The sequence below is a fragment of the Parus major genome, chromosome 11 (genome assembly GCF_001522545.3).
Source record: "Parus major isolate Abel chromosome 11, Parus_major1.1, whole genome shotgun sequence".
Classification (NCBI taxonomy): domain Eukaryota; kingdom Metazoa; phylum Chordata; class Aves; order Passeriformes; family Paridae; genus Parus; species Parus major.
The window spans coordinates 3,841,985-3,854,466 of NC_031780.1; the positions used below are offsets into that span (position 1 = coordinate 3,841,985).

The following is a 12,482-nucleotide window of genomic DNA, read 5'->3' on the forward strand; positions in this document are numbered from 1 at the left end:
ATTTCCCTGTCATCAGGGAAGCTTCTGGTTCACACTGAAATGCAAAGGTTCATGCCTGAAGTATATCCTGACTCTCAATAACCTGTAAATAGTAATTACAATTAATATACAGTGCCCATATTGTCACTTTTAGCTGCCTCTATTGGAAAAAAGAAATCATTATATGCTACTGATGTTATTTGTCGGTAATTATGTTCCCTGAATCACATCTTCAGTATTTTCAAAAATCAATGGAATTTCTTCTTTAAGCTGAAAATACTGAAAAAAATATATATTACATCTTTTTTTTGTTTAGCAGTTGCTAATAATCTAAGAGATTAATTTACAAAAAGAAAAAAAAACAGGTATCGAAAACTGGTTTTATTCATAATACAAACCTAGTCAAAAACCTGTAATCTGACTGCTACACTTTGAGCAAATGACTTGAAGCCTAAGAGATACAATTTTGCCTTTAATTGTAATTGCAATTCAGAATTCAACTAATCAATTCATTAATCCCACTGACAAGAATTTAGGAGACAAGTTGCCTTCCATATCTCAGCCTGGGTAGATGAGCCAGGAATTGACATGGGAAATTATTTATACACTTACATCTACAAGTTCAAAGCACATGGCAGAGGTAGTGAGCACAGCATTGATCAAAGCTCCCAGGGAAGAAATGAAATTAAATGCACATCCTCAAACACCACGTTCCTTTAAAGCCAATCTCTAATAAATACATTGCACATATCAATTGCAAATGGGCTGGACAGGAGCTGGAGATCAGTGTTGGATCACTCAGTACCTGGAAATTAATACTGCCTGTTAATTTTTTAATTTGGAACCTGGAAAAACTCAGGGTGCCCTTCAAACCGAGGCACAGGGGGATGTAAAAGGGCACAAATGAGTTAGTGCCACATCTGTGTCCCACCAAGCTGGGGGACAAGGGAGTGACACATCTGGAGAACCAGGTCCTCTGAGGCCAAAAACATCCCAGGCTGTGCACTTTTTGTTGGGTTTGTGGACAGCACATCCACCATTCCTTCAGCTCATCCTCCCTGGCCACTCAGCAAGGTGTGAGCATCCCAAGATATCAGCTTTAGGCCCAACAAGAACCAAAATCACTGGGTTTTCAGCAAGTTTCTGTTGGAAGTTCTGGGTTTTTGGCTGATTGCAGCTTTTTCTGAGGGACAAGCTCCAGTTTCAGGGGATGAGGCTGACACAGCTGAGAATCCCCAAGGAAAATCAGGCCCTCCCTGAGGGACAGAACATCACACTGGTCACAGGGAAACTAGAAGTTCATGAGAACTAGGAAAGAGACTAAAGGCCTTTTGCCACAGAAAATGTCCTCTTTAAAGGAGAAAATATAAAATACAGTAAAGTTTTAGAACATTTGAGCAATATATCTTATTTTTAGAACAATTTCTTTACCTCCTTTTTGTCCCCTCCCTGTGTTTCCTTAGCAGCAAGGAAAAACATGTAAGTTTTTCACAGGTTGTTTCAAACAAGAAAAATTGGTAGTTTAAAACTCTCATGATTTTCCTCTTAGTAATTTCTAAATAATAAATCATAATCTTGTTATTTTCTATTATTACTCTATTAAATCTTCTGAATCCAACAGGAATGTACCTGTAATGCATTGCTTTATTTGTTCCCATCCACAAATAAAATCTGTACCCTGTATATGAACACAGATCACCTGTGTTTTATGGATACATAATACATTTAAGAATATATATAATAACAGAGCCTTAAATAGATAATAGGTATTTTCAATTCCTTACATTCAGCTATCTGAATTGCCAGTGTGTAAAATAAATATTAAGAATAATGTCAAGAGCAGAGGTTGTAAAGAATTCTGCAAAGATGAACTGTCTCTGTTTGCAAATTTAAACTGCAAATGCAGCTGCAGAGCAGGGCACAGCACATCACACTTGTTAATGACAAGGCTAGAAGAAATAATTTATATTTTTCCAGGCTTTCCATGCACAGATTTGTTCCAGAAGGAGGTTTTCTGGCTCCACACCACCTTCTCCAATATTTCCCCCACTTTCCCACTCAGAAGCCTTCAGTCCCACCTGGATCATTTGATATTCTTTTATGTTCTAATGTTGGAATTGAGAAGAGTTTGAAGCAGAGCATTTCCCAGCCCTGGCAGACAAACAAGTTTGGACAAAATGTTTTTAAGAATACAAAAATCAGAAGAAAGAAATGTCTTTATGGGGTAACCTCAAAGGGTCAGGATTCCAGAGACTGCCTTGCAACCTTCCAGTCTCACATCTGGACACGAGGGGTTTTGCCAGCAGCTCCTGGGAACTGTTCTATTCTCTACAAAAAAAGTGCAAAACCCTTCAAAACAAAAAAAAATAAAAAATCATCACATGAGTCTAAACATATGGTGTTTTACATGAACTCATATCAGCAAATTATCTCTTGAAAATTCGTAAGCTAAAGTCACATTTCCTGTTAATGAGCTACTAGAAGAGAAAAAATAAACCAAGACACTTACATAAATGTAGCTCAATTTTAGAGAATTTGTCTAATTAAGAAGTAATTAGTTATGACCTGAGCAAACCAGGATAAATACAGCAAGAGTTTTATCATTTACATGTTAGTAAAATCATGCCGAAGTAAAATTTCCATAATATTAGAAGTCTCTTCATGCAGTGTTCTCTAAATATTTATAACTTTAGTTCCCTCAACCTCTCTCACTCATTTGCTCTTATGCAGTGAAATAGATTTAAAGAAAGAAAAATGTGAACACAGAAGAATCACCTGTTTCCATGAATGTTTCCATCAATAAAGGAAAAAAGGGGAATTCTCACTGCTCTGCTTGCAGTGTAGAGTGTTTCAAACTCACATTTTTATGAGTTTCATGAGAGGGAGTGGTTTTTCTGAACTTCCACCTGTTGAGTCCTTTCCTATTTTCATTTTAAAGAATTAAATATCTAACTGCCAGAATTCCAGACTTCAAGTACTGCAGATCAAATAAAACAGGTTAAAAGGATACACTTAGGGTTTATGAAATCATACATTTGTGCTTGTGCAGTGACATATATTTTTGGCATATTTGGATGCATATTGTCAAAGATTAGAAAAAAGCACAGATGTGAAAAAAACAGATGTGAAAAAACAGATGTGCAGCAGAGAGATGTGCAGCTATATTTTCTTAAAATGGACAAGTATATAAGTTAATCTCTTCCTGCTTTCTTGGTAGATGTAGCAGTCAGAACTATATTAAAAAATCCTTTTATTTCTTGCAAACAGCTGTGATGCTGCAGGAAAATGGGTTTATTTCTGCTCCTGCAGGATTTGTGAGCTCAGCTGCAGCTGCAGGGCCCAGAGGTGCTGGGGCTGCCTCGAGGCACTGAGCTCCAGGTAATTGTGGGGTAACAGAGAGAGCTGATGTGCTCTGGGGTACAGAAAAGACAACCCACAAAGGGCTCTAATTCAATTTCCACAGATCAAAATATAAAATGTGACTATCAGCCACCCACAGGTGCCTCACCCCTGGCTGGGATACAGATCACACCCTGCAGTGGACTTAAAATGTAGCAGTCAAAAACTTCGAGGGTCACCTGGCCAGTTGGACTCTAATCTTCTGTATCTTTTTAATCTCTTTTTTCCAGCACACAGTAATTTTTGTATTGTTTTAATAATGGAGACCCCATAGTACATAGTGTCATCTTTCCTCAAAATATCTTACAGACACCTTAAAAATACATAACAATGAACAGTGTTTGGGGTCCTGTGAAACTGCTGCATTATAAGGACTCCTAAAGCTTGGTGAAAAAAAAGAACAGATACCAAAAGTTTGGATTTTGAAGATAACTGCACATTCAGCTGGACAAAGATGTTTAAATTTTCTCACTTGTAGCCTAATTCCCTCTAATGATGTTACAGTAACCCACTGAGTCCACAAACTGAATGCTTGAAGCATCCCTATTTCCTAATTTTATACAAATTCTTTTCACAAATTTTGCAAAAATATCACATTAATTAAAATTTACCTCTGCATTAAAATTAAAAACCTTTTCAGTGCTTTTGCCCCAAACACAAGCAGACACAGCTTTAAAATTATGACCTACTATCCTACAATAATTTTACAGAGATCAAGCATTAAACTCACAGTTCTGAAGCCACAGAACTAATTATTATATCAGGCATGTTCACTTTTGAGCAAACCACCATTCCAGGGCTGACAGAACTAGGTATTAAAACTATTTGAATAAACTAAATGCTGGCAATTTCCAGATAATCATACACTTCTTCAATTAATGCCCATAAGCTGATGGAGGAGATATACAGACTGAAAGGCATTAACATGGAAACAAAGTTCAATTTTCCACTGAAATTTTCTTAACATCAGATATTTACAACCTGGGCTATTTCACAAAAATTGCAGAAATGGCAGAGTCCTGTAGCAAGCACTGAGAAGTCAAAGGTTTCCAGAACACAGCTTCTAAAGGGATTTATTTATGGACACAGCTGATCAGAATGGATAAAGCAGCACAGCTTTTGCAAAGACAGTGGAAAGGTTCTACTCAATAACCAAACACATTTATGCTCAGATGATGGTTGTGTGTTCCCCTCACAACATGATTTATAAAGAGCAGAAAACAGGTCAGTGTCTAAACAAGGAAATGCAGAGAGTGTAGGAAAAGTGGAAGTGAATGGCATAACACATCAAGAAAGGGGGAGTAAAATGTTGTGGAATGGAGCTAAAAGTGCAAGGGAAAAAGAGCAAGAAGGTGGAAAATGGAATGAAGATGGCAGGAAAGGGTAAGGCTGGAAATATGGTTTTCTTCAGGTCCATAAAGAACAAGAGGCCAGAAAGGAGGCAGCAGCTCCTCTTGCTGCAGACAAGGAATTATTGACAAAAATATAATTAATTCATTGTGTCAGTTCTTAAAAAATTAAAAAAGAAAAAGAAAAGATAAACATTACAGACCACACCCATCTTGTTTAGAAACAGAAGCTATAGATAATCCCAGACCCACATTTCCAGGTTCAGGACAAAGCCATAGATATCAAGGTCTTTACAGCAAGTAGAACATTAAGATTCTGCATTTTGAATAAATATCTAAATAAGACAGAATTCTTTCTGTGTTGTGAGGAGCAAGGTATGTGGAGGTGTGAGCAGCCAGACTGCAAAAATGTCAGTATTACATTCTGAAGGTTACTGATGGATGATTAAAAGCTATTATTAAATTGGTAAGTAAGGCCAGACCTTCAAGACTTTGTCACAGGACAGGTGCTCTGTGTCAAAATTCCCATTGCAACATTTCTGCAGAGGATCAGGAAACTCAGAAATTGTGAAGTTTTCCAGAAAAGCAAACCAACAAAAATTTACACCTAAAAAGAGATGAAGAAATATCCTCTTAGCCATTCCTATAGACAATGCTAATAGTTTTTATTTAACCTGTAGTTGGTTGTGTGTCAGGCTGGCTCAAGAAAGGCTTATGAGAAGATAAAGATTTCCTACCCAAGTAGTTTGACTCACACCAACATGAAAAAAAGATATTCCCATCTTTGCCCTGAACTCCTAAGATTCCTTCCTTTCCTGCAGGAAAACACAAGTTCTGGGAAAAAGGCAGAGTGTTTTCCTGGATGTTGTTGCTGCACCCAGAACAATGAGGCCCCAGCAAGGTACTTTGAGGGTTATTATAATACAAGCTGGGAAAAGAAACAAATAAACCAATCATGCTAAATAGCAAAGAAGAATCATGATGACTTTTAAATGCCTTAAAATGCAATTAATATATAACAACAAAAACAGCAAAGAAGCATCATGATGACTTTTAAATGCCTTAAAATGCAATTAATATATAATAACAAAAGTGGTTTCATAGCCAATTAACATAATATGACAAAAAATGTTATTAGTCTCCTTGTGTTTTACAGAACACATCATTATTCTTTCCGGGAGTGTTCTATTAGAAAATAATTTTGAAAAAAACCCAAAGCAACAAAACAACAGACAAAAAAACCTACAAAAATAAACCACCATGAAAACAAATTTTATGTCATTTGTTATTGTCTCAATAAACTCACATTTTCCCATAGTTCCTATTGCTCTTCATTTCTACTCTCCTACTCCTCAATAAGAAAATACTCATTTTTTTCCTGGTGTTTGGAGAGTGTGTTATCTTTAGGATGGAAATCCAAACCATCCAACAGTTGTAGGTAACAAAGCTTTGCTGATTTCTCCTTTTCCCAAAATTTCTCTCTCTCCCTGCTACAAACGACTCTCCAGTGCAGGGACAGCAGGGATGACAGAGCCACACGAGCAGAGCTCAGAATAAAGCAAATGCCCTCCAACAAAGCCAGCTGTTGACTTTTGCAGGCTTTCCCCAGAAGTAAAATGAAGATGTTACTGCCTTCTGAAAGGAATCACAGTTCCCTGCTGATATCTCATAACATTAGGAGGTATTGATTTACATACTGTATTTATTGAACAGGCTATTGCCAGTAAAAACGAACAAGATACAGTAAATTAGAGAGTTCATATAGAATATTTTGTTCCCCCAAGACAAAATACATAACAATGACACGAATTTTAGCTTCACTTCTTGTCAGATTTTCTCTTTATCCCATAAACCAACTTTGGGAGAGAAATGTTTCCAGTAGCTGGAAATCCCATTTCCATCCCAGCTGGGCAAGCAATTCTTTAAATCATAGTTTTAAGAAATGTGACTCCACTTAAAATTTATATGCTCAAACATTTGATTTATGCCCACAATAATGGTGATCACCTTGGCTTTGACCCTGGTAAACAATCAATGCCTCATTGAAGGATCCAAGCCTTTGTTTCTCCTGGATTTGTTTCTCCTGGATTTGTTTCTACCTCCAGTTTTTTTTGCTTTGAAGGATCCTCTCTGAATTTACCTGGAGGCCCAACATGTCAGCACATTAATGACTATATGTGTAAATTCTGCAATATAAAGGAAAGAGCCATCTATCTCCTGCATTCCCTACATATAACATGCAACACAAACTACAGAGATCTTTTTCTCTGTCAGAATTTTCAGCTGTATTTCAGTTGATCTGACTGCAGCTCAAGTATATAAATAATTCTCTATCTGATTAATAATTATATTTTATACTTCCACAAGAAATCTTTTTTTTTCTCACAGTAAAATTTTCTTTCATTTCCCTTTGCTAAATAGTCAGGATTCTGCCCTGAAACTTTGAACTCTTCCATTGCTGCATGACTTTTTGATGTGACAGATGCAATTTGAAATCACCAGTATTTCAACAGGCTTGATCTGTATATTAATGATTATTTAATTAAATCAAGCCCATTTTACTGCAATTTACATCTCTACAAGACCAGACTTTTTTCCATGAAAGACTGAATGCCTTCTTTTTTTTTAGGGATATTAGTAAGAGATGGCTGGGGCCTGACATTCCCCATCAGGTGGTTTCAGCTCAAAACAGAGCAGATCAGTTACACTCCAGACAAGTCTGCCAGGGCAGATAACCAGGGTTAAAATACATTTTACACCGTTCTTGAAGTTAGAAGCAAACTGGTGATTTTTGAAGGAGCAGCATGTTTCTGTGTGCTGTCCATAGATCTCCACCCAGCATCAGCAGGGATTCAGTACCAGAGGATGATAATTCATTCTAAAAAGGATGTGGCTGCACTAAAATGGACTTACACAGATGACAAATTCCTTCTCCTGCACACGATAAATTACAGCCATTCACTTCCAGGGTTTTGCTATAGTAACTTCCCTTATCTGCAAAAATGCATTAAAGCACTCACAAATCTTTCCCACAAAATGCTCCTCAGCACCTGACCAGGCCAGTTTTCCTCATCATTGTGAAGTATTTCCATTGTTAGTTCCTTATTAAACAGGGAAATTGAGCCCATTAGGGCTGCAGCCTCCCCTCAATGTTTGACTCAGTCCTGTGTACCTGAAGAGAGGCAGTTCACAGCAGAGAGTTGTTGATGGGTCAAATCTTTACCCTCCTCTCAGCCTACTTGTTAGCCAACATATAGAAACAATTCTTCACAGAACTGCACATTCCCAGTTTGCTTTTCAGTCCTGTTAACATAAGTTTTCTAAATATCTCAGTCTGTCACTACCAGTTGCAAGGCATCCTCTCACAGAAGTGTGATCTGCCATTATAAAAAAAGCTGAGCACTGATTTCACACCTCTGCTTGTTAAGTATTTTTTTAAAGCAAATAAACCTCTTTTACTTAAAAAATAATTAAAACTAACTCTTCATTAGCAGTTCAAATTGCCTAGGTAAATTTGGTCATAGCTCTAATTCGCACACAGTTTTATCAAGCTGCCTCATTTCATGCTTGCAGAGGATCACTTTCTGATTATTTCTCTTGCACACACATTTGTTGCCTTTCAGTGATGGCAGCACTCTTTAAAAGCTTGAGTCCAGTTGGAGCACTTTGCCACTGATGCTTTAGAGGCTGCAGGGCTGGATTTCACTGCTGCAGGGATTCCCTGCAGTGGGAAGTGATGGGAAATGAGCTTCTGCAGCTGGAGGTTTTGTCCTGTACCCAAGGAATGCCCAACCCTAAATCTCATGCATAAATAATAAAAAAATAATGGAATATTCTTGCCAATTCTTCTGGACCCACTTAACTTGGAGTAAAGAACACAACAGAGTTCTTGTAACTCAGAAACTTTTCGTCATCTTGGCGGTGGCAATCGACCTCTGCAACTTTTCCTGCTTTTTCTTGCATTCTGCCTACAAATACATTATCCAGGTAAATGTGAGGTCTTGAAAATGAGCCCAGGGGTTTTAAATAACAGATTACCCCATAATCACTGGTTTTCAGACTTCTATTTTCACTGGCCCTCTATCTGACCCTTTGTTTCCCAATTCATTGGGGTTTTATCAACACTGAGCACGAGTAGCCTTCCAGCCTCCCTGGAATCCTGCTCTGTTATCACATCTCTTTACAGAAACACTTGATTTTTTTATTTTTATATTTTTTTTGCTCAAGGAAAGAACTGAAAAGTCACTAATATTTCTGCTCTGCTGGAATACGAAAAGACTAAGGGTCTGAAGGGGGCTCTGAATTGCATAAATTATGGGCAGGTTTTGCATGGAGTGCACACCTCACTGATCTGGGCTAGAAAACCCATCTGAAATCTCCCCACCAATCTCCACCTCTTCTTCCACATCTGCACTTTCCAATAGCAAATAAATAAACTATTTGCCATTGTCTGAAATTTCAGACTTAGTCTGATTTATTCAAATCTCAGGAGAAAACCAAATGTGCTCGAGAGCATATTTGTACAATGCAACACCTTTTGCTCCCACTAAACAGGGGCTCTAGGCTACTCTTATCTCACCAGCCCAGAAGCAACTCCATAACGTGCCCAGAGCCTGCTTAACTCAACTCTTCAGAGAATCATTTAGCAGTTTTGTCAACAAGCTCCAGCCAGCCCCAAAGTAAAACCATTCCATGTAAATCCACGGGTGTACTGTGACCTGCAGAATTCCTATCAGGATGCTCCTTAATGAACCTCTTGAGGAGGAAAAACAGAGTTGTTACACAATTTTCTACCGCTGTATCTCTTTGCTGGGCATAACTTCATCCCTGAATCCTCCTGCTCTTCTTTGCAAGCAGCTTTCACTTAAAACTGAAGCTGACTGACATTCCTTGGACTTTAAGAACACAAATCACAAAGTTTCATAAGAAATAAGCTCATAAATCAGGTGGATGAATAAGTTAATTTCAGAGGGTGAGGTTGGTGTCATTAACACAGGCTGCCTTACATTCCTCTTGCCAGTTTGAGTTCCTTTCCTAAAAATCAAATTTTAAACTCGTCTGAAAACACAACTTCAACACAACTGGCTTCTGCCAAAAAGACTGGCAGGCCCTGACCCTCCGACAAATGTTCTCACTCTATTTTAAGATATTTTCTAACTTTTACTAGAAATAAAATACTTTAAAACAAACCATAGAAAGAAGAGATTAAATCAAATAATGAACAGTTGTCTGTGTGGAGTTTAATATTCTCTAATTTAATAATGTTCTCTTGTTATGAATCCAGAGAGGAGCTCCTGCAAGATTTTCAGCATTCCTCCAGGAGAAAGAGGGCAGCAAAACCCAGATTTTCAAACTTTCAGTGAAAAAAAAAAAAAAATTAACAGATTAAATATTCTTAGCTAATTTAAATCCTTCTGGTAAAGTGTGCAAAGTTCTATGAAATACCATGATCACCAACTCTTTGTTTTGTGTCCTATTAACATTTTTAAATTCTTACCCCTTGAGCATATATGCACTAAGTGCAGGAAATAAATCAGTGCTCTGGCAGAGCATCCCTGGGTGTAGCTGAAGGATTCAAACAGATTTTACCTTTGCATCCTTCTCCCACCTCTGATTACACAATCAGAATATCACTTGATATTCTGATGGTTTGCAAAGAACTTGTATTTTTTCATAATGATCTTTTCTTTGTTTGCTTTTTACTTTGAATTTTTCCTTTCAGAACCACAGTGCTGGGCAGGAGGAAGCTCAAACAAAACCAGAAAATATTTTTTGAGAGAAATTCAAGGATCTTTCGGGTTATTCACCTTTCAGTGTACCAGGGAAATCAGGGAGAAAATCCTGATGTCTTCCTGACACCATGATACATCTTTATTGGAAAATTATAGGCTGGATTTGAGACAGATAATCAAGTTGAGGGTTCTCCTTCAGAACATTCCAGCCCCATTTTTTGCTGCAGGATGGAGGAGAGTTGCTGAGCAGAGTGCTGGATGCCAGCTCAGGCTGTACATTCACATTGTTCTGGATCACCTGCTATGTGACATTTCTTGTGCATAACTTGCATTCCTTCAAAAAGCCTCCTCTGTGGAAATGGGTTTGTCTTAATTTAAGTGTGTTTTTTGCCAGATCAGATACGAGGGCCGTTTGTGGTTTGCTGCATTGAGTTGGAAAGTCTACTATTTTTTCCAGGAGAAAAAATATTCAAGGTTTATACTCAACGTATTAAGGTGGAAAGCCACTGATAAAATAAGAAACAGCTGGCAAATGAAGACAAGGAACAGCGTTAAAAAGAGAAACTGCAATGTTTTTCTTGCAAGAAGGACGTCAGCAACTCCCATAAATCCTGTGCATGTGCTTAACACACATTTCACTGCAGACCCAGATACGAAGGAGATGTTCAAGTGTTGAAAACCAGCATATGGTAAATTTTAGCAGTGCTGTTTGAGCAGTAGGGCCCATCATCAAACTGGGAAACTCTCCCAGAGGAGGAAGGAAACAGCACTGGAGGTGCAAGTGCTGATTATTACACTGCAGGAGATGAAAGTGAGGGGTCAGGGCTGGCAGCCACAACTGTCCCCCACAGGGACCAGGACACCATGTGCTCCCTCTGCCAGAGGCTGGGACATAATCCCTGTGTGGGACACAAAAGGCAACATTCACCAGGCACTGGGCACTTGGAATTCTGCTGCTCCTCTGGATCAGCGTGGCCAGGGACAAGTTGTGTGAGCACACATGCCCAGAGCTGGATAGAAAACATTATTGACAGGTCCTCTATTTATTTGATGCATTTTGGAACAAGGTGGGGCAGTTGTTTTACAGGTTCCAGAGATCATCTGTTGTGTATTCAATGGAGAGAAACATTTCTATTGACAAGAAGAATGTTTAGTAAGACTTTTGTAGGTGATGTACATTTCATATGTAACATTTTCATATCACCAGTATCTTCTTTATCTCTATTAAAGACACCCATTACTAAAAATGGAGTTCAATAGTACTTTTCATTGACCATTTGACAATAAAAATGTATAATTCTGTAATACCATAGTGACAACTTCCCCAGAAAATCTTCCTTTGTCCAAACAAAATTTCGCATTCAGAAATCAAATTCATACACAGACAGCATTTCCACTGAAGATAAAAGACAGAAATTCCATGCAGAAAGAAGACAAGTTTCAACTGCGTGAAAAACAAACACATTTACCATTTCCAACGATTCTTGAAATTTCACAGGACAGTGGCAGCAATTGAATCTTCAATTTAAGTGCAGATCTTTCAGGAGCAAATACACGTTCAGAAAATGCATGCTATCAACACAGAGGCAGAGATGTTATCACTCGGAGTACTCACCTCGTAATTGGCAATTGCTTCTCGATCAAGGCTTCGGGTCACGGAGACGTCCCCGTTCATTTCATTGATTCTAAAAATTCCTTTTGGGTCTTGATCTACTCCCTTTCCAGAGAGCCGGAATTTTACTCCGTCTGTCCCTTCACTTCTGATGACCTGCATGGCAGGAAACAAGTGATGGGCCACGTTGTAAAATCTTTTAAACTCATCCTAAAACCACATAAGTCGTTTCAGTCTTTTAACTAATGCTGAGCTATGTTCCCTGCCAATAAAATGTAACTATAAAATATGATTTCAATCATTCACAAGACACACTGCAATTTTTGTGTTAAATCCTGGAAAAGCTACTCATGTTCTTGGCCGGTTCCTATCTTATCTTTAGTGTCTTCAATTTCACTACTTAAAGTTACT

At 38.1% G+C, this 12,482-nt stretch overlaps 1 protein-coding gene across 4 annotated transcripts in view; it reads right to left on the reverse strand.

Annotated features, from left to right (window-relative positions):
- Positions 1-12,482, reverse strand: part of CDH13 (cadherin 13) — a 426,254-nt gene that overhangs the window by 208,518 nt on the left and 205,254 nt on the right. For all 4 annotated transcript variants that reach the window (XM_015640174.3, XM_015640173.2, XM_033517167.1 and 1 more), the window contains exon 5: positions 12,075-12,227. In XM_015640174.3, the coding sequence (XP_015495660.1) occupies positions 12,075-12,227 (153 nt within the window). The remainder of the gene's footprint in view (positions 1-12,074; positions 12,228-12,482) is intronic.